General features: G+C 34.6%; 3 protein-coding genes across 3 annotated transcripts in view; 1 reads left to right on the plus strand and 2 right to left on the minus strand.

Annotated features, from left to right (window-relative positions):
- LOC113496874 overlaps positions 1-13,808 on the minus strand; it is a 29,484-nt gene extending 15,676 nt beyond the window's left edge. The window contains exon 1 of the mRNA XM_026876248.1: positions 13,676-13,808. Coding sequence (XP_026732049.1) covers positions 13,676-13,682 — 7 coding nt within the window. The 5' untranslated portion in view covers positions 13,683-13,808. The remainder of the gene's footprint in view (positions 1-13,675) is intronic.
- Positions 13,809-19,368: 5,560 nt separating this feature from the next.
- LOC113496882 (sodium/potassium-transporting ATPase subunit beta-like) lies at positions 19,369-20,702 on the plus strand. The gene has a single exon (XM_026876259.1). It carries the CDS (start codon positions 19,729-19,731, stop codon positions 20,692-20,694), a length of 966 nt encoding a protein of 321 aa, XP_026732060.1. The 5' UTR covers positions 19,369-19,728; the 3' UTR covers positions 20,695-20,702.
- A 5,205-nt stretch (positions 20,703-25,907) lies between these two features.
- LOC113496443 (chaoptin-like) overlaps positions 25,908-26,737 on the minus strand; it is a 67,694-nt gene continuing 66,864 nt past the window's right edge. Inside the window, exons 25-26 of the mRNA XM_026875665.1 lie at positions 26,513-26,639; positions 25,908-26,120 (exon numbers count right to left, since the gene is read on the minus strand). Coding sequence (XP_026731466.1) covers positions 26,016-26,120; positions 26,513-26,639 — 232 coding nt within the window. The 3' untranslated portion in view covers positions 25,908-26,015. The remainder of the gene's footprint in view (positions 26,121-26,512; positions 26,640-26,737) is intronic.

A 26,737-nucleotide genomic window follows, 5' to 3' on the forward strand; every position in this document is an offset into this window, starting at 1 on the left:
TGTATTGCTGCACCAACGTTACATCTATACGGGTGAACGTTTTTGGATGAAGTTATATGCTGTCGGGACATAAAAAAAATACCTGATTGTGTGTACTGTCAATTATATAAGAATAAAAAACTATACCTGATGGACAGGTGACTGAAAACTAGTCGACAAGTGAAATGAAGAATAACAATGAAAGCAACTGTTTTTATTTAAATTTTCCATATGACCCTAATAATTTTCAGCAGTTGGCTAACACCAATTTAACCAAAACTGAAATCAATATAAAAAAGTTTGATAACGCAGATTGCGCTGAAGCTCATTCCCGTCCAAAGTAACAAAACATTATTACAATAAGCTAGATAATGATTTACATAGATTATATCTGTATGTTTTATCTTTCGTGTAAAGCCCAATACATACAATCTATGATAAGGCCTAGTATCGATAATATTTAATTTCAACATGACCTTGTAATATGTCTGTCTCTATGAGCGAAATAGTCAAACCTGTTTTAGTTAATTGGTATATGTATGTTAACTTTATCTTTATTAGGTAATAGGTGGAAATTAAAGAGCGACTTTAAGTTATGATGTCCTGAATTATTCGGTAAGTTAAAAAAGACTTTATACCAACACCGACACATGGGTAGCGGGTCGGTGTAGGTCACTACGCTAAACCTGTGCGTGGCTACGATCCCAACTTAGAACAAGCATTTGTAGGACCCACTAATGCTCGTTCAGAGTCTGGTTCTTAGTGCAGTTGAATGTTTGTGAAGCCCCCGCGACACAACAAGGATTAAATTCCTTAATACGGGAGTCGTTTTTTTTTGAAACACAACTTTTTAAATGAAATAATATCTTACGAGCAATACATAATAAAGTCTCTAAACTGCCTAGTCTGACCATTTTTCAAATCTTCTTAAAACCCGTTTAACGTAGTAGCTGTTGCCAGCGGCTCTGACCGCTACAAATTAAAACTATCCAATGTTTTAATCCAGGTTCAGTGATATTTGCTTAATAGAGCAACAAACATCCATCCTTATTTACAAAAAATGGCGTTTATCACATTACTAGGATGAAAATATCATCTAAAACTGAATATCCAACAGACGGTATCTTAAGCAGATGTTTGATCTTAAAGTTACAGATCCTGACTTATTCGTGCAAGTCCACAGTAAGTTAAAGGCATATTTGAGCCAAGTTGGCTTGAAGCCAGTGTAGTGTGCAGCATATTGCATGCAAAGTGGGAGCATTCGCACTCGGTTCGTGGAGCGCCACTGCAGTGGATGCCGTTTTCAGCAAGAGAGGAGATATGAGCACGGTTTTGTACAAAAATACGGTGAGTTTTATTTTCTTTGGGTTTGATGATATTTTGGCGATAGAACATCCATACCACAGTTTACTTAGCACTAATATTTAAAGTGTTTGTAGGGTCACGGCCTAAAGCTAGTATAATAAAAACATAAAGAGGGATACATCGACAAAATTTAAACATATTATTTAAATCTGTCATCGTCATAATCATCGGCCTAGCCTATTCCCAACTATGTTAGGGTTTTCATCAAACAGATTTAAATCAGTCACTAATAATTTATTTGTTGAAACAGAGATCAATTTCGTAAATAAAAAAAATATTAAGTATTTGGTAGATTGTTAAAAAAACACATACGTTTTATTCTCGTTTGAAATAACACATTTTATTTTAGTATATAATGTGAAAGGTGTGTTTAATATGAAAGGTCCCTTTTTTGTGACTCATCATGCATGTAATTCAGCCGAGAGTGAACAGTTATGTTTCCTACCGATTAACCTCACAGTTGTTGCCGTTGTGACGTCATATGAATTCGGTGCAGTGTGTGTTAAAACTTTTAAATGCTGCGTTTATTACTTTGCTTCGTAGTATTCTTTTTGATAAATACAGGATAATTTTAGCTATTTTTTCCAGATAATTCTGCAGTGATAATAATATCGATCTATGTTTAACAAAATTATTTACACAGATTGTGTCATCGACATAAGCTCAACATGACGTGAATTGTTTGACCTAGGTCACTTTTTTATGTAAAAACCGAGAAAGCTTCGAGCTTAAACTAACGGGCATTATTTTATTAATTCTACTGTTTAATGTTCTCTCACTGACCTATATCCTTTAATATCATGTTTATTATCTCCACACAAAATTATTCAGTCCCACAAATCACAAATCCACAAAGATAATATTGTATCAGTACCAGTTATCGCTAATTCAGATCTTGGAAATAACCCAACAATTGATTGAATTCGTGTTTGGCTTCAAAAGATTGCAAGATCCGTGCATTCGTGGAATTGATGTTCTAATGGTTTTGTTTCTATGCACAAATGTAATGTAAGTTCTGAAATTCGAATGTTTGACAATTTGGCTGTTTTAACAATAAACGAAGGTGAAATTTGTTGTTGAATAAGATCAGTTTGCGAAAAAATTACGTATTACTTCTAATTATCATAGGGATAAGAAAGGGTGGTATTTAGAGGTTCTTTTAGACCTTAGTTTTTATGCATTTTTCAACTAAGATTTTTATATGAGATATTTGTGTGGCGTTTAGGGTTAGGTACGAACTAGTAACTCTATATTTAGTTATTCTATCAATACAAAAGTCCGTAAAACTCAAGCACGTACTGATTGGAGGAATCCTAAAAATATTATCCCCAGAGATAAACAAACAAAAAGTCAGTTCTTGATTTAAATTTTACAATGACAATTTTAAAACATAGTTTTTAGATATTTAATTAATCGATATTTGATTAACGAAAAGAAAATGTATCCATCCTTCAACCAGATCACATAACCTATTCGAAAAGCTCACAATTTTCAATTGTTCACACGCACTGTCTCCATTATAGCGTATCAAATGAATAGCGCGGTTAATTGCGTATTCAATTCTCATAATTGCAAAATATTTTACGTCCAAATACAATATACTGAGGCTAAATTAAAACAAAATGTTCAATAGAGTTTCACGCAATAGATTGAACACTTAATTAATTTATAGTTGTTGCAATGGAGTTGCAACATTAACTTCGTTTATAATCTCAAAACTATTTGAAACACGTACCAACACAAACGTGTTTGGGTTGTAAACGACGGATTCCAGAAAGTTCGAAATTGTTTGAAAATGCTGCCCTTTGTAAAAGCCACAAAAGTTGTGTATGGGTAGTTAACCGCATTATCCAAAACTTAATTTTGTCATTTACAATTAAACCATAATAATAAATGCGGACAACATCACATACATTTTCCTGAACCCAAAGTAAGTTGCTAAAGCACTTGTGTTATTGAATTCCGATACAACGAAGGTACCACAAACATCCAGACCCGAGACAATGTAGAAATGTGAATTATGATCGAACCCGGGACCTCAGAGATAGCGACACTTTGAAACCGGTGCCTACGCTACTCGACCACGGAGGTCGTCATGTGTAAATTAAATAAAGTGGATTTTACAATATTAAGCGTTCTGCTATGTTGTTTATGTCTGAAAGTGTTTTTTGCAGTAAGGAAAAATGCAAAAACATTTCCTACCTTAGCACGTTCTGAAATCCAAAACTAGTTAATGTCTTAATGCCACCATCACTGATCTGTTTCAAGAACAAACTAATTGATACTAACAGATCAGATCATTAGCTGCCAGTGTATTTCCTAAACAACAATAATGTAACCTCCATGGCCGAGTGGCGTACGCACCGGTTGCAAGGTGTCGCTAGCTCTAGTCCCGAGTTCGATCTCCGGTCGGCTCAACGTAAAAAATCACATTTCTACAATGTCTCGGGTCTGGGTGTTTGTGGTACCTTCGTTGTATCTGAATTCCATAACACAAGTGCTTTAACAACTTACTTTGGGTTCAGAACAATGTACGTAATGTAGTCCGCATTTATTATTATTTGTATGTTAACCGTGTTTCGGAAGGCACGTTAAACTTTGGGACCCGGCTGTCATTATTACATGTTTGACAGTATTTACAGGTAGTCAGAAGCTTGAAAAGTCTGACAACCAGTCTAACCAAGGGGTATCGTATTGCCCAGGTAACTGGGTTGAGGAGGTCAGATAGGCAGTCGCTCCTTGTAAAACACTGGTACTTAGCTGAAACCGGTTAGATTGGTAGCCGACCCTAACATAGTTGGGAAAAGGCTAAGCCGATGATGATATTTGTATGTTAAAAGAAATATAGTCTATCATTCTAATAATTCCAGGAAAAGTAATGGTGGTCTCTTTAAAGGTAGAATCGAATTACACTTGTCCAAAAGAGGTTCTCATTCAAGTGACCATTGATAGATTGGTTGACCTAATTGGGTGGATGGGAGGTTATTAACCTAACCCCATTTTTAGGTGGGGAAAATAATTGGATTTACTTTTCCACTTTACATACAGTTGGGGTATACCAAAGAGTCGAAGACAGGTTTAGAGTTCTTATACCGTACAGTTAATAAGTATTTAATTACAGTTCAGTGTTGCGTTTGTATCCGTGGCAAACAGAGAAAGTGAAGATATCCATTAAATATTACACAAAATATAATAAGGTTATAAATTCACGTCTTTATTCTGTATTTGTATAATTTTGATCGTAATTTAAAAATGTGTTCCTCTTTACATTATATAAAGCTCAAATTACAACGATTACGATTTTTTGTAAGTTGTTTAAGTTCTAACGATTTTTATCTTTTAGGACACCATCCATCACAAAAATACAAAGTACTCTTTTATTTTTGTTCCGTATCTATTTAAAGTTTGGAAGTATTTGAATAAAGTTCAAATAAACGGACTCGTATAATACACGGATTCCTAAAAAAATATGCCTCTATCCAACTGTCTATTGTGCTAAACTTCTCACAGAAGCTTTTATATAAAGACTTTTTTACAAAACATTACGATTTTAAGTAGCTTATTTTATTTGTTTTATACCATTGTATTACCACTACTTCTTGTAAAAAAAAGTAAATAATAATATAACAAAAGAAAAATACGAAATAAGAAAATAAACAACGAGCAGGCGTTTATCTTTTGGAAGAAAAGCGAGAGAGTGATAATATATGAGTATCAAAAACCGTTGGAATACTAGACAGGGTCACAACACTAAGGGTTTCGTACAAATTGGCTGAAGCAATACGAATTAGGAAAAATATCGGGCTCTCGTCAAATTTATAGCCTTGCTAAACCTCGATTGCCATTTTAATTAAAGCCGAAACAGAAATATTTCATCTGTAAAAAAGACAACTGCAAAGCGAGTATGACGACTAGTTTCGCCATAGACGAATAATGCGCATTTTGTGAAAGGCTTAAATAGGTTTAGAAGGAACCTGCAAAATTAAGATTAAACGTATTTTATATTGAATTATATAGTTATATAGTTATTCGAATAAACACAAACGGTTTTGAATAAAATAATACCTTTCTCATTATTCCAGCTGTTTTATTTCATTTAAATGCAACAGTTTTTATTTGTAGCGAATAATAATTAACCTGTTACGTGGTATTCAATTCTTTAGTTTTCTAATAAATAAAGTTGACTCCTATACCTAGCTATTATAAGCCTTAAAATAACTGCAATAAATACTATTCTCATTTGATTGAGTGACAAAAGATTCATCAATTTGTTCATAACATTATCATCATTCGTTCATGCTCAGTTAAATTCAGTTCGCTTATTTATTTGCTACCTTTAGTAACGTAAATGTAACATCGTTGATGGACATATCGTTTCATCAAAAGGGATCCACATAAAAGCTTGTTCTGGTTTTGAAATCGTTATCTCACGTCATTCTGAAAATGTTGCGATTTGTTTTATCATCGACTATTGTTGCTTCAAAAATGAACTTTTGTTTTTTTTTGATAGCGTAAGGATCACAGTATCTAAATCGAGAGAGAGATTACTTTATTTATTGAATAAAATAATACATAAGCTCGAAAGTCTGTGGGTGAGAGTTTGGATATGAATTGGTAAGTCCCTTTACTCTGAAACGGCTGGGCCATTTTTGATAACAGATGGCGATGTTCAAGTGATGATGTAAAAAATGAATTTTGGCACTAAAAAGAGATTCAGCGAATTCAATTCCTGGGCAGATAGCCGCTTACGCACGGTGCGAGGGATCAACTAGCGTCTCAATGGAATGACGGTACTTTAATTTCATTCAATAGGAAAAGTTCTACTGGTATTTCTGACGCCCTAGATCAGCACAGATTTTTTAGAAATAACACACAACACATTTGTTGGCGAAACCTTGAATACAAGATTCTTTTAGTACAAGCATATTGGTTCATTGTCTACGCTCATTTATTTTAATAAACCAATCGCTGTTAAGACTTAAAAATAAAATAACAAATAGTTACAAGGCAATATTTATATCTGAAAATGAAGATTTTAACACGACTGTCGGACATTATAATCGGAGGACATTTACAACGTACCGCCCGTAACGCACCCATGATAAATGACTGTCTGTTTTTGCCAGAGGGACACCACAAATCATTAGCACGTGTATTTTCACTACTTTATCTTTTCGTTCGAGTTTAAAAAGAATATGTGACTTATTGTAGAGGAGCTCCTGGCTAAGCTATAGCCGCATAAGTGATTCGATCACAGGTTAAGCTATGCTTGACGCGGTTGGTCCGTAGATGGGTGACCATCTTTGTCATAATGAGTTCCTCCATGTTTCGGATGGCACGCTAAATTGTGGGTCCCGGCTGTTATTCCTACATCTTTGACAGTCGTTACAGGTAGTCAGAAGCTTAAAAAAGTCTGACAGCCAGTCTAACCAAGGGGTATCGTGTTGTCCAGGTAACTGGGTTAAGGAGGTCAGATAAGCAGTCGCTCCTTGTAAAACACTGGTACTTAGCTGAAACCGGTTGGACTGGTAGCCGACCCCAACATAGTTGGGAAAAGGCTAGGCCAATGATGATGTGACTTATTGTACCTACTTATTAGCCAATTCAGTTCTGGCAGTTAATTAATTTGATTATTGGATTTTACATTTTCCGGATTGAAAATTCAGTTGATTTTTCACACTTTGAAATAGAAAAATATAACCTTTTTTCAAGCTGTGTCACCTTTTTGATACAAAGACAGATTTGGTGACTAAAACTTTTAGAGAAAACTGTAAAAGTAATAAAAAAATCGTTTTATACCGATAAAATTTCATATACTGCATTCCCATGCGATGGACGTACCTCAAACATCGAATATGCATGAATAATCATTTTTAGTCACTGGCACGTCCATCACAGACTCTATTTACATTATTGATCAAAACCGTCGATTTTGCCTTTTTGGGTTCTGTACCCAAAGACTAAAAACGGGACCCTACTAAGAAGGTTCCGCTGTCTGTCCTTTACTCTATCCGTCCGTTCACCACTAATCTGTAGAACCCTGAGTGCTAGACAGATGATATTTTCATAGATGACGCATTTTTTCTGCCGCTTCAAAAATAAATAAGTGCTATAAATAAAAAACTGATTTGTATCCTATTGGTGCTGAACCCTAACGCTCGCATTGCTGAATCGCGCTTGACTGGTTTTTTTTTATAACAGGCTAGGATTGGATTTTGCCTATGTGGTGTATATTACTCTAAATATACACATGATATACGTGAGTCACGAAGAATTTCCTCCTTCACAATTAATTCCAACTCCGGAGATCGAAATATCATGAGCTATTATTAACTATAGTTTAGTTCCTTAATGACATAGTTTCAAAGATTCCTGTCTCGGCTAAAATTAAATAACATTGCTGTACGGGTATCATCAACCTCTGACTTCATAATAATCTCCGAGGAACTTAGTTATAATTAATATTAATATCAAAACGTGTCAAAACAAATGACTCCGTACGATTACGACAAAACGTTGGTTTGTGGTCATTGTCAAGATTCTGATTTCCTATTGCCGATATACTGAAAATAAGGATTGAGACTAAACAGGCCGAGAGACGTTTTCTGGTCACTTCGGTTTCGATCTAGATTGGCATCAATGAATTAGGAACTGTTACTCTCCAAAAGAAGGCATGAGATACCCAGTTTTACTGGACTTTTTCCTTATTTAGTATCCTGATTGCGACATTGTACACAACTTCATTTCTCACCCCGGCTTAGGCAGTAGCTAAAGGCACTAACAGGGAAATGCTGTGCAAGAAAATTCTTACCTAATATGCGACTTTTTGCAACGGAATTGCGGTTCTCATGTCATACACTATTAGCTTAATATAAATCCATCCATTAAGATAATGTTAATGCAACGCATTATGCATGTTATGATAAACTAGATCAGTCCTGTACCTACGTTTCAGTAGTTCCTCAGTACACTTTGACAGCAGGTTTACAAAATGTATAAATATTAATCAGTTTAGCATTATAAAAGTTACAGCAGTTTACGAGTGCTTTTGTTACTTCTTCACGGTCAAATGAATAGATATATTCCATTTGTTTTTTAATCGAATTATCCTACTATTCTAGTACATATCACTTTTCGATCGTCATAGGTACTTTGGCACCCTAATTCGGCCACCCATCGCCTCTTTCTACATTTACAGTCAGTAGAGAATAAACAGCGTAACAAATTTCATATCTGAACACGCTATCTCATGTAAGTATTTGAAACTTATAAAAAAGATTTTTTTTAAAGATTCATACCAAACATGTTTGAGGTCGATACGTAACGTTATAAGATTGTAAAAAAATCAATAAAGAGGATTACCACCTATTTTAATGAAGTTTGTTAAGACCTCCGGGCTGACACTCCATCTTTATTCGTGTATCTGCTAAACCGCATAAAAATACCACAATAAATCCAGTTCTTGGCAAAACATATAAGTTTTGTTTTCTGAGTAATTGGTTTTATGTCCAAAATGTTAACATCAACAAACAATATTCCAGATAAAAAACGTTTACAATCTATCCGTAGTAATTTATTGTTTCGCTAAATTTTCGCTTTGATGCTGTCATTCCGAGATTAGAAAGGAAATATAATTTATTGCCACCAATTTTATTTGAACGATGTAATTTTGAGAAAGTCTGGATGGATATAACACATACTTACATACGTATAAAATACTAGCTTTGCTGGCAACTTCGCTCTCGAGAAACTTTGAGCCGTATTTTCGAATTATGTTATTTTGAACAAATTTTATAAATATGCTTTTATGATACGACTTATGACACGCGGCCAGTCAAAACAGGAAGACAGTTGCACATTATCATCGGAATGACTATTACAAATCAATTGCATGCTAGTTTAATGGATGACCTTATAAAATGCTTATGATTTCATATTTTTAGATTTAGTAGAAAGCGCATTTATACGACACCCTACGGGTGATATTTACTTAATGGCAATAGTTGTCAGTTTGAACTTAATCGCGTCAACGCGCCCTTTCACATGCCTCTATAACGCTCATCACGCTAATCTGAAGATTTCCATTATCCACGAATGGCCTTATTTTGAAAAGCCAGTCTTCACAGTGAAAACAATACAAGAAACAGTTTACACAAAGTAGAACAACCGTTGACCTGACTTGGTTGAAGTAATTGAGACTAGCTAACAACAAGCAGAAACCTATTTACAAAAACAATTGAACTAGATTAGTTTAGAGAACTATGTAGTTACAAAGCTAATTACACAAAACTACAATCGGCAAACCTACAATCACACTAATATTATTGGGGCAAATATTTATGAAGCTTGATGTGATTATTTTATAAAAAAAAGATTCCTGCATTATTAAATTTAACCCTTATTTAATTTTCAAAAGGAGTTGTTAGTCTGGGCTCAGGACATGCATTCGTGGATTACACAAATGCTTGTACCACGCGGGGATCACGCCGCGCGTGCGTTTTGTTACAGTGTGTTTGTTACATTTAAATATAGAAATATAAAAATAATATATAAGTACTTATTAAAGAAATGTAATAAAATTTAACATAGAAACTTATTCTAAGTAAAGAAAATGTTTATGTAAGCAATCTCGTAATTAATAGTAATAAGCGCTAGAGATACCATATTTTAATTGAATTTGTTATGCATACCTTATTTTAAATGAACTGTATAGTTTTTATAAGAAAATAAATGTCTTTAAACCGAAAGGGAAGACTGATTATGATAATTGGCCACATTGGTCAGGTTTTTGTGCCAAAAACCCGAATCTCAGTGTGGGACGGGAAGAAGCCATATGAGAGTCATAACATTATTTCAACTCGGTAGGAAACAGAAATGATTAATGAATAAAGCGAAGGAGACAAATTGTTTTGTACTATGAAAACATATTGAAAACATTAGCTTACATTAATCACATTTGTACTTAAACACATAACAACAAAAAGCATCCATTATATACATTCATGTGTTGAACGACAATCCTAGACTGGACTTATAACCAAGTAGTATAATAGGTTACCACGCCAAACCCAATGTGCGCGACGTGTTGCGGGTTTCATCCCCAAATAGGACAAGCATTTGTGTGATCCATGAATGCTTGTCTTGAATCTGGGTGTCTGGGACCTAAATGTTTGTAGAGCCCCCGCGACACAAGGAATAAATTATTTAATATGAAATTCGATAACAAAAAGAAACTGTCCATGAGTCATTAGTTTCAATGTTCATTCATTAGTTAAGTGCAAGCAAACAGATGCGCTCGTTAACGAACCAAACGTTTGCTTTGTCCACTGTTTATCCAATGCATACCTCTAACGATTTACGAGAAAATGTCTTAGAACGATGAGTATATCAAGATTCTACCAATGTAAAAAAGTATGTTAGCTGCATGTTTTTTTTTATATTAGAAGAATCCGTAAAACCGCCAAGACTAAATTATAGTTCTCAGTAAGATGGACGCAATTGGTGACCAACCAAAAAGTTTTCAAAGAGCTTAGCAGATGTGAAAACTCTCAGTAAACTTCATATCCCAGTCACGTGCTGACAGTATGATACATGATGAACTCTCACGAGTGATTATGATGGGTAAAGTTGGGTAGAGAAAAGAGTTTGAAGAAAAAGCCATAATGTTATTATTCTGCAAGCTTATCAAAGTCAGGATTAAAACAGGAACCCCATTAATTCGCTCCCTATCCCTCTGCCACAAGGTTATCTCTAAAGACAGATAGAAAAAATAGTTTGAAAGTCAGGAATTTCACTTTGCAGGAAACCTTGAAAGCTGCGATTCCACCTCGCACTCTACCGATTCTTTAAATAAACTGTCAACAATAGAATTAGTTTATTTCCATCCACTGGAGCTTTGTTAAAATATGATCTAGGTCTTCTAAACATCCCTAAATAAATCATTGTTATAACTAGTTATTCGCAGATATCCCAAAGGTCTACAATATATTTAAGTCAAGTTAAACTTTGTTACTGCTACCAGTACCGAGGGTCTACCGCCAAGTCTTAAAGTAATATTTATTATGGTTGTGGAAGAGTGACAGCAAACACGGCGAAGAGCGGTATCTCTTTTCCACAGCTGAAAAATATTACCTCAGTAGGCCTCAGATCCAGGAGATTTAGTTTGCAGTGTCAAAAGCCAATCAAATACCAACACGTCTTTGGTACGTCGATTTTGCTATCAAGCTGTGGTATCGGTTTATTTTCGATTCTAGTCTTGATTTGATTGGTAGAGGTATTACCCAAATAGCAAACGCTACGATAGCAAAATCGTCGCGGTCTTTCCAACCATTTTGCGGTATCCCGGCCAAATGCCTTTTTTTTAATTGCTTCCCGATACTGTATTGATTGCCGAGTTGTTGAGGTCATCACGCTAAAGCCTTTATGCGGGTTCGGTACCTCAGTTTATTTGGGTTCCGTAATCCAAGGGTTACAACAGAAACCTATAACTCTGACTTTTTTGTCTGTGCGTCTATCCGTCAATCTGTCACTACTCTATTTCTCATGAACTATGATACCTGTAAGCTGGACAGATAAAAATTTCATAGATCCCCATCTATGAAATTTTATGCTGCTGTAACAACAGCTACAGTACAGTAATAATCTTTTTCCTTTACAAATAGATTGTTCAGTACCTATCCGCTTTCACGGAACCGATTTGCTTTTGATACCGAACAGAACTCAACAATGCCATTACATCGATAGACTTTTGTTTTCTAGTTTTCTGTAAAAAGGGTTAATGTGGTCAGGCTAATGTGGATGGACTTTTAATTTATTAGGAGTCGACGTCAGGCTTCCTAGGGTTTGACGAGGGAAAATGAGAAATTTAATTAGAGCTAACTAAACTGTGAGCTTTCTTGAATAGTTCATTAAACTCTTACAACGCTTGAGTTTGAACAGAAATTATCTTGATGAAAATTTTATTTAGAACACTGCTTGTACATTCCGATTCCAAAAAAATATGAGTACGAGGATGGGTGTCGTTACGCTATGATTAATAGGAGCAGAGCAGTAATTGTATAGGTATAAGTTACAAAAACAGAGAAAGCTTAATAGTGTTAGAGTGTACTCAGAACTCTGTTATTAGGTCGATCCAAAAAAAATATCTTCATAAATAGTACATAACATAGTTTTGAAAGTAAAGAGTTTAAACAAAAATGATATACTCGGGATTATTTAAGACAGAAGTCAGTTCGGGCAGTTTTACAAAAAAAGTTTTCTAAGCAAATTCAAGCAAAATAAAATTAAGAATGTTATGAAAAAGAATACGATTAATTAAAGGTACAATGCCAATCAATAAAGGAATGAGACTAGATGAAGTGGACAATTAAGTTTCTTAGACGCTAAATGGAAAAGTCTTGTTAAGCCGATGAGAAAAGTCAGTTAAGAGAGCCAAGTCAATAAGAAAGCTATTTCCCTTAATGTCGACACTTTGGAAACAATGCACAGAAATTCTGATGAAGTCCCATAATGATGGAGTTCATTATTTTAATGGTAATTATAATATTTACTAAAAGCTTCTTGAAGTTGTAATAATTTTTTGAAGCTAATATAATTGTAATATTTATAGTTAGTAATAAATATAATCCCCATGAATCATCATAGCCGCACATGTCGGATTGGTAAAATGTAAGTCAGTATTTTGGAATTTCGATTACTTTTAATAATAATAATAAATCATTTATTTGTTTGAATTAAATACTTAGTCGATAGTAGAAATAAAAAAATATTGGTCGAACTATCGGCAAAAATAAACAAACTTCTTCTCGTAAAAGGCCGGAAGAGGCTGATCCAGCCAGAATTAAAATATTCAAGTTAGCTTAAGGTGCAACGAAACAAGTAGGTCGGCACTTGTTTAGTAATTCAGAAGCCGTCATTCTTAGTTCTTCAGTCTAGGATTCCTCAGGGGATATATTGGTGTTGGCTACTAGAATAGCTTGTTAGCTGAATGCTGTATATTTCAAGAAGTGATGGTCTATTGACGTCGATTCTTACAAGTCATGGTAACTCAATATGTAAAAGTACAGCTGGTTGAAATAGATGACTGTCAAAAATTACGTAGGGGTCGGGAGCTTTACGAGCTGAAGCACTTCCTGACTACGAGTTTCACTGAGTGTTTTATAAGGCAATCCAGTAATTTAAGTCTAGTCTGACAAACGTGCTCCCGAGATCTCGTGCAAGGCAGTCAATCTTTATAACGCTAGGCTACCAAAATTGGGGTTAAGACTAAAGTGTGTGAAAAACATAAATAAATATAAAAAAAATAAACAATTAAATTCAATAACTTACTTACCAGGCATCGAATTAAAATTATATCCATAAAAACCACATCACTTTCTCAAAACACATGAAACTTTAAACACACAACATCTTAAAACTTCGTGACGAGAGCCGAGACAACAGGAACGAAACACGTCCTCTCTCATTGTAATCCGAGGCGGTACTGAAGAGCTTTCAGCTTCTGGTGTGTCAGGCCTTATATATACGATGCTAGAAATCGTATGAGTTACAGTACATTGCGGGGTCGTAAGGCTATCGATTCTTGAGTTATTGACCATTGACAGCAATGTACTGATGCTTGCATGATATTCTCGCACCGTCTGAAATCAGCTTTGAGCTTGTATTGCGAGTGTGACCGCTTTCATAACAGCGAGATGCCAATAATTGATATGGGGAATTGGTGTGGAGGAAATTATTGTTTCGGCGCGAATATGAGTGATGTTCTGTAATGTTGTAGACTAGGTGTGTAGGATATGAGTTTCAGGATATTAAGAGAGTAATATATTATCATTCATTTTAGTATTGATTTGCAAATGAACAAGAAGGTACTGAAATATACGGACACGGAATTTAAATACATTATTAACGGGAAAAAAAGATCTACCACCACGACTTTAAGGAGGTTGCATGGTTATGGTTGTAGAAGCTAGACAGCGCTTTGCTCTGCGTAAAGTGACTTCTCTCTTATTCGCAATAATGCTACTTTAAGACGTGGTGATAGTACCCCAGGATTTTTTAACGGTTATTAGTTTTTATAAAGTTCTGCGGCAAATGATTATTTATCAATATTAAAAACTATTCAAATATATTTAAGTACCAGAATTTCTATAATACTTAGTATATTATATTAAGTACATTACATAACTAAATTAAGTGCAACTCACATTTAAGTGGAGAGCTTATTCAGACCTTTGAGTAAAAGTGCTATTTACAAGACAGCTCGTATTGCATCGTACAGTCAACGAAGTGAAAAGGGGTCTCCTGTGTATTCGGGTGTAAACTGTCATGTTACAGAGAATATTTAGAAAAATATTTACTCTTTCCATGTTTGAGATTCTTACCCGTGTCGGTTCAAAGATGCAAAAGTATATCTAATGTAGTATGAGTTTTGAAGATCTAAATTATGAAATGAAGTTTGAGAATTTACACATACTTAAGTACCATAAGTGCGTTTTTTAACCAACTTCAAAAAGGAGGTTTATATGTCCGTTCCAATAGTTGACGCCAAATGTGAGAGCGGAGCCTCAGTAATAGTCCGCTTTGTCCCTCGTGTCATCATTGGCCTAGCCTTTTCCAACTATGTTGCGGTCGGCTACCAGTCCAACCGGTTTCAGCTAAGTACCAGTGTTTTACAAGGAGCGACTGCCTATCTGACCTCCTTAACCCAGTTGCCTGAGCAACACGATACCCCTTGGTTAGACTGGCTGTCAGACTTTTTCAAGCTTCTGACTACCTGTAACGACTGTCAAGGATGTAGGAATAACAGCCGGGACCCACAATTTAACGTGCCTTCCGAAACACGGAGGAACTCGTTATGACAAAGATGGTCACCCATCTACGGACCAACCGCGTCAAGCATAGCTTAACCTGTGATCGAATCACGTATGCGGTTATAGCTTAGCCACGAGCGCTTTGTCCCTCGTGTGTTTGCTAATATTAAATGAACTTCGTTTTTACTCAGAAAATAATTACTACATCAAAGTATCAATAGCAATTTTCTTCCGAACAAAATATGAGATAAGTTTCGAGACACTAAATTAAAGTTTCAAGAATAATTAATTTCGATTCTACTCGGTATCACATAATTAGTAGCAAGGGACCACTTACCTAAAACTTAATTATGTAAGTAATACCAGGAGTTAATTTTTTTGCTTATAAAGGTATTTTGAGTACGTTTTAACTTATTTTTTCATATCGTTGGTTGTCATTTTTAATATGAATCTAGTCACAGACATTGATTTTTGGCTGTATAAACCCAGAATTGATCTGTAAAGGGGAGAAATCAATATCACAGTTTTCGTGTTTTGAAAATCAATTCTCTCACGACCCATATTGGAAGGAAGTAAAACGTCCAAACGACGTTGCGCAAACAAAAGGTCGATCTACCTGTCAACACAGTCTTTTGAAAATCAGTGCAGCCTTTTAAAATATCAACTGAAATGGACAATCATAAAAACTGCTAATGAGGCAAAAACGCGCAAATAACTTTTAGAAGCTTTCCATTCCAAAACGACTAACGGTATGAATTTTAAATTCATTATTCACTTTGAGCAGAAATTTACAATAGAATTCGCTGTTGAGCAACTGCAAGCGCACAAACATTTTACTTCTGCTATATAAATAGGAAATAATCGCTTAAACTGTATGTTTGCTCATTTAGTAGCTACCAAATGGTGCACTGTGCAGGATATAAATAGCTGCATTCGCGAGAAACTATTTGATTTGGGATTGTTGAGTAAACTTGACTTGAGTACGTAAATGTTTGGAGAGCGTTTATGGGTCAGTTAGAGCTGATCAAAGTATGTTGATTGAAAACTTTTTTAGGGTATTGCAGGTAGAAAATCAATGGATATTATGCTTGGTCAAATTTTTGTAAAAATAACATGATTCCATTAAAAAAACCACTCGCGGGTACGAAAATATTCAAGACACAAGCACGAAGACACCCATTTAACTACCATGTAACTCTACATATTTCAGCCATAAATTACCTTGCTAATTTTTCGTCTAAGATACTAGGTACCTTAATTAATCGAATATGAATTTTATTATACGTTATCTAGGCGATCACAATTATTGCTCAAAAAAATTCTAAGTTAAATATACTACCTTAATCGAATATGAATTTTATGCACCGTCTAAACGATCACTATTCTTATTCAAAACATTTTAATAATTCAAATATCTTAAAAGCAAATCACAAAAGCATATATTCATAGATCAAACAATCTCGGTACACCCATTATTCCGTCAGAGTTCACTTTAAATATAGTTGAAAACTTTCCATTGTACTTCACTACATTGTTCTACAAGAATTCTCAAACTCTCCTATTAAATAAGTTCCTTACATAATTCAATTTTTATCTTATACGATATGAACAAAGATTATTTGGAGAATTAAGTTTTGAAGAAATATTTTAAAAGTTTTTGAATAATGTTTTTTTTTTAGTAAGGAATGGGTTATATTTGATGGGCATTGGTAGCAGTGTAAGAAGTGGAAAATGCGGAACATATTTAACATTACTAACAAAATGGACTTATAGACAATTGAAACAAAAGTTTTATCATTTTGTTAGTTTCCACTTGTGAAAAAGTGACGATAAATAGCAAGCTAAACTATCAGTGTTTTATATATAAATTTATTTAATGCAAAGGTGTAATTCTGGCGCAGAGGGGCCTAAGGGTTCCCCATTTTGCCCTGGCCGCCGTTGAGGTTATTTTAATCTGACAATTTAAAGCCAAAATGATATCGCACGTAGATACCTGTCAAGGAAAAATCAATCAACCTCACCTTTTCCGAGATAAGTTTTCAGAGCATTTCAAATTTTCTTTAGACGTGGTTTAAATAAAAAGGGTCTTAAACTGGTATAATTACTTACTTATGGCCAATAATTACAACAGCATGCCTTAACACTCCCCAAGAAATGAAATCCATCAACTCAAAAATTTATTCTTTCGAATTAGAATCGTTTGACTTGGGCAAGTTTTATTTGCTTAATCGACTCGGGGGCGCTAACAAATACCATAAAACACAACATAAGTATAAAGAGAACTTCGATCCGTCATATTTGTACAACTCTAGCTTAAGTAACTTCCTGATAACCGGGTTTATACAAAGAGTGACCCGAAAGCCGGGTACAACCGTTGACATCCGGCCTCCCAATATCCGGTCATCATCAGTTTATTTTGCTGGCCGTATACGATGTTGTGTTCATTTTTAGTTGTGTTTTCAATATTGTATGAAGTCTACTTTCGGTACCAAATGAAACTTCTTCTATAAAGACAAACCTTTTTTTTTATTGAGATTTTGTATCACACTATACATATATAAAATGCGTGTGTGTGTGTGTGTATGCTTGTGACCTTTTCACTTTGAAACAAACTGCTTGATCGTTGTAGATGAAATTTGGTATCGATGTAGCTCACATATTGGATTAGTGACTGAGTGCGTTAATAAAGGTTTATTGATTTTGCAGCTATAATCGTCATCCAAGTGGGCGAACCTGCTATCAACAGCTAGTTAGAGAAAAGTATTGGTTTCATTACGGCCAAAATCATTAGGCCTATCTATAAAAAAACAACGTTTCTTTTGCTACAACATTTTTAGGAAGATTCTTAAAAAACTTAAGCTGCACTATTCTTTGTATGAGCATGCATTATTCACTCTCACTAAGCGCTTTTCAGAGAAGACAGACTAAATTGCGTCAAATTAAAAATTCTCGTTCCTCGCTTTAAATTTTTAAACTCCTTGTTATGGAGTCTTTTTTACTCCCAAGCACGTTTGGACCTACTCGTCTCAACTTTTTTTTGGACTCACATATCCGTAGAGCTTACGCGAACCTGTTTAAACAATTTTGGTTCGGTTATATTATGCTAGGATTGCCTTATTTACTAAAAGTTTAAAAAATGAAAATCAATTTTGTCTTCCAGTTAGATTATTAAGTAGTAGTTCGGTTATAGTGGCATCAGAAAAACATCATCTGTAAAAACCACTCTCTAACATTCACGGTTTATGACATACATTCTGGTGTCATAAGGATAAACAGACGGTCACACAGCCAGACAGACAGATAGCCTTAACAGGATTTAAGCTCTTTGGGGCCAGAACAGCGTAGTGGTCATTTCCATTGGTCAGGAGAAAATTCAGCTTCCCAGAGTAATTTCAAAGGATTGTCGTTTGCTGATCTGTCCCTGAGATTGGATCGGTCAAGGCGTAAGTTCCCGATCTCCTAATGTATCATTTCCCTGGAGACAGTTTGAGAGCATTTCATGTGTCTGCGTTTCTGTAATCTAACCATTGTCCATTTTATTGTAGCTTTCAACGGTTTGTTTGGGGTCAGAATCTTGTTTCATTCTTGTTCTGTGTAAGTTTGGATGTACTTCGGTATATTTGAATGGATTTTTTTTATTTTGATTCAATTTAATTATAGACAGCTTTTAAGGGAAAGAAAATTTTATAACCGTTCAGACTGAAAGTGGACATTTATTAAGGTCAACAATACGTCTGAACTACACTTTTCCTTAAAACATTTCTTAATTGGTTGACACTGTCTTAAAATACATATGCATTTTAACATAACTATTCTATTGATGTCATATTTGTACCTTCTAGCGTGGACTCAAAGCTTGCATGCAGGTGTGTCAGGCATTCCATAAACAATGGTAATATTGACACAACTGAACTCGCCTAGGTAAAGCCAACAAGACTTAGTAAGTACCTGTGTATGCTTAACTAGATAAACAGCTTAGACTTACTACATAAGCAGGACTTGAATGTTAAATAAATATTGATCTTTGTGAGTGATATTGATCCAGATATTTACGTAGGTATTAATTTTTGCATCCTCTACAATATACTTATTACAATCCTTTTTTTCTAGATGTACAAGAATTCGTGTCAATTGTGAGTCGGACTCGTTTCGCTGAGGGTGCAATACGACCTTACTGACAATTGTTTAGCCTAGATGTTCGCTGTGTGCAGCAAAGTTTTCGTTAAGTTATAAATCCGTATCATTTGATTTTGATCCTCAATTTTTCCGACGCTATCTCCAATAACATGAAGGATTTGTCATATCTTCCAGACGGGTTTAGTTTAGTCTTACAACACCATATCAGTTCAATGGAATAATTTATCAGCCAAATATCCAACGAAATTTATTATGACTATTTTTGAACCCAAAAATATAATATCCAAACTCTTTTATAACAACCAAACAAGTTATATCATAACCTCACTGAATAAACTTTTGATTTACATTCTCTTTGACAACAACATCCAGTATTGTCTTGACAACTGTCAACCCATTAGTGAAGTCAAGTAATGCTCTATGTTAACTGCTAGTGATAATGTCGAAAAAAGAAAATGAACCGAAGTCATTTGCTTTGTCTCAAAAAGCAGCAAATGCACAACCTAAACCGGCGACCAAAATACCGCCGCTACCACCTTCTATACCGACCACATCAAGAGGAGCGGGAAGTGTCGATGGCATTACAGTAAAAAAGAAGTTTAAAGATCACTTCTACGACGAGGAAACGAAACAGTGCTGTGGAAGAACCGGCGGAGGTTGGATGAGCCTTTTTGCCTACGTAATCATGTATCTGTTGTTCCTCAGCACCTACACAATGATATTTCTCTACGGATCATTGTACTCCCTCAGATTTTTAGTTGACTACAAGGTCGACAAAGTTGAATTGCTGACTTACCCGAAACACGGAATAGGACTTACAGCAGCGCCGACTTCAGAGTCCAATTACCCGCTAATCTGGTATAAGAATGGAGAGAAAGAGGATTATGGGAAGTACGTGCAAGCACTCGACAAACTGCTCTCTAGCAATAGAAGAAAACGAGAAGTAGGTAAATTAGGGCCTTGTGGCCAATCTCCTTACGGTTATGGGGAAAAACCGTGTGTTATTGTAAGAATTAATAGACAATTAAAATGGTCCGGGCAGCCTTTGCTTCCCAATTCAACGGTTGCCAAATCTGCGCCGGCTGAAGTGATACAATGGATGAAAACTGATAAAAGAAAACTTTGGTTGGAGTGCAGGGGGTACCATGCTTACGATAAAGAGCATATTGGTAAGATACGGTACTTCCCGGATCCGCCTGGCTTTGATCCGGATGTTTTCCCCCTCGATCGCACGAAGAAGTCTCCTCTAGTAGCGATACAAATATCTGATTTCTCCATGGGCATCTCGTTGGCTGTAAAATGTAACTTGTGGTATGAAGCTGGTCCATCGACCGTTGAATTCGTACTTTACGTTGCGCCCCAAGAAAAGTTAGGAAACAATACACAAGTTAATGTTAATGTATAAATACTATTATTAAAGCTTTAATATAAATGTAATTTTTAAGAGTGTTTGTTTATTTTAAAATATTGTAGGTGGGCTTCAGTATGATTAAACAAAACATGTTCAACGTTATAGGATCCTAGAGCATCATGACTTTATTTCTTTCAGTAATTTATTTTTCTTCCTTCAACAGATTCTCAATAAAGTATTCAATTTAACACATAAACGATTTTTTTCTAAAATCCTTTGCAAATATAAATCAACAAGTCAAACACTTGAACTCGAAAGAAATGTTTACAAGACGTTCGATATTAAAATCGCGAATTCGTGATCATTGCTAAATATTTATTTCTTCTTTTTCTTATTTAGGCGAAGTACTTGTCGAGATAAAGTGAAAGCATCACTTTAGAATAAGTAACTAAGATAATTATTCCAATATGTTTATGACAAGGTCAGGCGAAAAATAAAATTTGAGGAAGGGGTCACCCATATTTTTTGTCACCCATCCAATTTGTTTTTCTTGACCATTTTTATTCACAGAAAAGCATCACGACTCTTTGGATTAAACTTAATCAATTTATTACCAACTGTCTTCTGAAATTCGATTTCATTTCACAAATGTTTCAGACTCCACTGTTCGTAGCTAATAAGATTACTATACCTAGGAAATAAAATAAAATTGCATGTGGATGTCGACAAAGCGTATTTACGCAGCGGGACGAAACGTTTTTCTAATAAAATATGAACGGAAAAGATGTTACGAACAAAGATTAGGGAATGTGTAGACTAGTCATAAAGACATAAGTCCAATGAAGCCAGAAATTGTGCAGCAAATAAGAATAAATGCTCGGCGTTAGGTTGTTAGGTATCTCTGCGAGGTCTTTGTTATAACTCTGGACGAAAGCTTAATTATTTCCTCAGATTGTATACATACAAAATCAAAATCATTTTTTTTATTTCAAGTAGGCCGTTTAACAGGCTCTTTTAAAACGTTACAGTAATGGCTCTAGTTGCGCGGTTCCAAAGTTTCATTCTTATCGAGAAGAACCGGTGAGAAACTACATAAAATACGAGGGATAAGTAGCTAGTTCTATCCTAAAATAATATTTGCTAGAGTGACGCAAGAAGGATAGAACTATTTATAAAAACTGCCTTTATTAACACGGCTCATGTGACAGTGGACAGCCTATGACCAGATGGCCCGACGGAGAAGTTCATAGTAACAGGGTCACGTTTTCTATAGAACACCGTTTTGTCTGATACCTTTTGGCCGCTCTTTATTTTTTCTGGTCTGTGTACGAATAAGGGAATGTTCGGCTCCGTTCATTTAATTTCGTTCGCAGTGGGGTGCGCTATTCAATTACTTGCATTGTCCTGTTATCACAAACGTCTAAACGTCTTATTTGTGTGACCTTAAAGTAATGATAACATTGACATATTCATTGAATTAAATTGTTTGTTTTCTCAGTTAATGTTATATTTTCTGAGAAACTTTTGGTGGGGAAAGTATTACGGGAATGCCATGACAGCACAATACACGATATAGAGCGAATCCTACCTACAATAATATTACCTACTTTACACAGATTTTTTTACTGTTTTCTTAAAACAACTTTGACAACTGATTGTTTTAGATTGCAGTAGAAGAAAGCAGTAAATATTTGGCGAGAAGGCCAATATTTAGTTCGCGAAGTTGCTATTAATATTTTTAACCCCCGGCGCAAAAAGAGGGATGTTACAAGTTTGATATATTTGAGTCTGTGGCATCATAGTTCCCATTAACTAATAGTTTTACTTACCTAATTAAAAAGATCTGAAAACTGAAAAACATTTAATACAATCGCTTGTGTGAGACGGGGAGGTAAATAAAAACAGTGTAATATTTACGCAATAATTTATTATAATATACTAATAATTCAATGATTACTTATTTATTTCACACTATTTTTTAAGTAGTGAAGACAAAACCATTCCTTCGTCCTTCCCTTTAAATTAAAACATTAATTTCACTTAGATGGCGATGTTTAAGATTTTTTTTCATAATCTCAATTATATTCTATAAAATATAAATAAAACAATTTATTTACAGTGTTTTTATTTGAAGTTTAACTCGCATTTAGAACTTAATAAAGCTTTAAATATTTAATGATTTATTTTACGATTGGACCATTTATATTGAAACCAGATTACAAACGTAAAATATAATAAAAATTTATTTGATTATTATTTTATTTTATTAACAAACTTAAATAATACTGGCTTTATATTTTAATTTTAAACAATTGCATATTTTTTTTCTTTTTAAATAACAATGTAAACTATATTATGCCAGTCAATAAATACCTTAAATTTTTATTTTACGAGACCAACCGTAAAACAATTTAACATTTTTGTTCAAATACTGTAATCTATATATTTATATTTTTTTAGTATTGGCACTAGCTATTTCTATCACAATGGACCTTGCAGAAGTGTAAATATTAATTTGTAGTTAATGCTCGTTATAATTGAGCGTTTACTAAGTCAGATGGCACTAACAAGCAACTTAATAACCCCACTAGTCAAGTGTCACTTCTACAGTCGTTAGCGCATGAAAAAACATAAAACTCAAATGTATGGAAATGACATTTCGATTCAATTCGTGACCTTGACCTGTCATCTCCATTAGAGTTTTTTTTATCACGCGAACGATTGTAGGATTGTCATTTGGCTAGTGGAGCAGAAATATAGTCTCAAAATTTTGCCGCTGTAAAATCGGTGAGACGAAAAGAAAATAGCTTAAAATTTTAATTAGCTCTAGGATAAGGGTAATTTTTAAACTTCATAATAATATAACCTTTATTGCAGACTTCTCACAATGATGACCGATAAATCTACATATAAATAGTTTCTATAAGACACCGAATGATGTTCACTTACTGTATAATAAAGTTATCATTATTCAAGAAATTATATAACTTGGGCTACTGATTTTAATTCATTAAATATTAGGTAATAAAACAAGCTATTTGGAAGAAAATACAGTATTTAGTACCATCGAAGTAAAATATTATGTAATGTAACAATTGACATAGCGAGCAACCTCCGTTGACAACTGACATTTCTGTTAACGACAAGGGTAAAATTTTAATGACATTTATATCCGATGTTCATTTGAATTACGATTGTTGAGATTTGAGTCACTGAGTCAAAAGTCACCTTTAAGTGTCATGCTGCCTTTGCCACTGTCAAGTGGAATGAAAGACTTTTAAAATGTCGTTTACAAAAGTGTCGTTTGTGAGTGAAGTTGTCAGACTTCTCTCCTCGACATTTGAGACACTTAATAAATGTTAAAAGTTTGTATATTTAAGATCAGTTGTCTACGGAGATTGTTCTATATTATAAAGAAGCTGTAACTGTTATTAGTAATGACATATTCAGCTATACAATTCCCGTTTAGTTCAGCAATATTCATTGTAGGCTTTATCAAAAATAGAAGGATTAGAGTAATATATATCACAAAATATATTCATTGTTACAACGACATCCCTTTGTTTTCAATACCAAAGTAAAAAACGTCGTGATTAAAAAATAATAAAAATGTGATGTTAAGAATGAAAAAAATCAGGTGCAACGTGATATGGCATTGAAAACAAAAGTCAACAATAGGCCTGACAGCTCAAACTGGACCACTGAAGAAGAGGTATTCAATTGAACTTACAGATAGAAATACAAGAAAAAAAGTCATGAGTAACATGCAGCCCTACTATTGCTAGCGTGCTTAAACATCAGAAAGAAATGAACAAGTGGAAAGTATTAAAGCGATGCAAAGAAACAAGCGTACGTAGAAACATTTTCTTATGTCCAGCGATATAGCTCCGAAACACTTAAATTCAGTCGAAAAAATCCTAGTAAATACGTACAATGATGTATATTACAGCATGCTCATACAATAACAGCTAATGACACATTTATTATACATATGTAATAAAATATGTTTATCCAACAATAACCAGATAGACTCTGTAAACAGCTAAACAATGAAAATATTAGGGTTGGTACTGACTGGCGTTAACGCGTTGTGTAACATGTTGCAATATGACTGCTTAGAGAGTCAAAGTGAACAGATCTCGTTTTGTGACGTCACAATAAGCGCGTCTACAACACCGGTCAGTACCAACCTTTAAAGAGTAAATAGTATATTAAGCTTCTTATTGAAGATAGTGACTTCGAATATAGGTTTCATGGATATGAATCTGAAAGTTTTTTGTACAAGATTTCTTTACTATTTAAAACCGTCAAAACGACGATTCTAAAACAACTACGTATCATCAATTATATGACAATCAAGACAATTTCAAAGTTGTATTTAAACATACGGAAATCTTTATAAATGATTTTATTCTAACTCTAGAGTCACCTAATACAAAAATGAATACATCTATAAATAATATTATTACTCTTAATAATGGACGAACACATATACCATTCGAGCGAATGCAGTCTACTTAGACGATCATAATTAAGTCATTGCTTTCGTGTGAACTTATCTTATAAATCGACGTAAATGCAACTTCTAAAACGCATTAAGTGCACTTCCACACTCGGGTCTTAACAATATCGTTCAAGAACAAACGCACCGTGCAGTTGGACATACATTCTGGACAATAATCGCAGAAAATTCGTTATGTAAGGCAGTGCACGAAATGAGTGTTGATAAAAATGAAATCTTAGAACTACACACGCAAACCAGGTATTTGGGGGAACGCAAACTGTAATTTCCTAATTAATATGAAGTAACGGTAACATATCCGACGATTGTTCTGAGATCACACATCTGCTTTCCATTTAAAACGATAAATCACATTTAGTAGGCTTCACTAAACTTATCGCAACCACTTAAGTATACAAAAGTCACTTGTTCTTCGCTTTCACTGTCCCGACTTCAAGTCTTAAAGCATACCTCCGTAATACTAACACTAACTAGGATTTGGCTATTTAGGATCACCTCAGACCAAGACTCAAGTATGTAGGCCACAAAAACAGGTACAATATGAAAATCGTCGCGATGCTATCTCACTCGTTTCTGGATACTTTCCTCATCAAAGAAGATTTCTATAATCCTGTCCCGTTGCCATTGATTTTATTTACATTAAATTTTACAAGAACTGCGGAAATCTTCTTTGGTTTTTATATAATAATAGATCTATGTTTTAAAATGTCGAAAATTTGGTAAGCGTCAGAATTTAATTCTGTAGTTTTTTTTCTAATTAAACGTCTTGAGGCCTCAAAGTGCCCTAAAAATTATACACCCGTGCCAAAATCAGGTTGAACTCTTCGTATACCCCAAGTAGCCAAAATAGTCCTCATATATACAGGCACGTTAGGATCGACATTCCTAATACTATGTAGAAGTTTGGTGATCTCAGAAATCCTTTGTTCCATTCGCAATCCAAATCCCGCGTCAGGACCTGTAAAGAAATGAAGTGTGTTAGCCCTATTTATCATCCATACATAAAGGTATTTATGTAAAAATGTCATACGTTGCTAGTGACGTCCTACAACCCCCGCCTTTTCACTTAAGGGAATAGGAGTAGCTGAAAATCAGTGCCGTGACGGGACAATTACAGCACTTCCCTTTGTTACTTTTTAATAGATTTTGATTTTTTTTTTGTAATAACAAATTTTTGTAACAATAAATACTGCTTTTATTCATCTTATTTATCAAGGTCGAAGAGTTTTGAGGTCCTCTTTAAACATTATTCGGTAATGCAAAAAAGAAATTACACTACGCAAAATTTCTACGCAATCCTCTTTTAAAAACCGGTAGTACAGTACTACAGAGTCAGTTCAATATACTTACGTCAGCAAAAGTTCTGTTATCATAAGTGGGGCAGGTTGCAAATCTAACGTCATCGCGCGTTGATATACATTTCGATGTGCTGTCGCACAGATACTGTCGTCTCTTTCGGTCCCATGCTTTTATCCACCTGAGAAAATATACAAGAATAAGAAAACGCCAATATCTTTAAAGTAACTAAACCGAAGATGACGAAGAGGTCGCGTATGGGTGGTGGTGATAAAAATG

Source organism: Trichoplusia ni, chromosome 8 (genome assembly GCF_003590095.1).
Source record: "Trichoplusia ni isolate ovarian cell line Hi5 chromosome 8, tn1, whole genome shotgun sequence".
In the NCBI taxonomy this organism is placed as follows: Eukaryota; Metazoa; Arthropoda; class Insecta; order Lepidoptera; family Noctuidae; genus Trichoplusia; species Trichoplusia ni.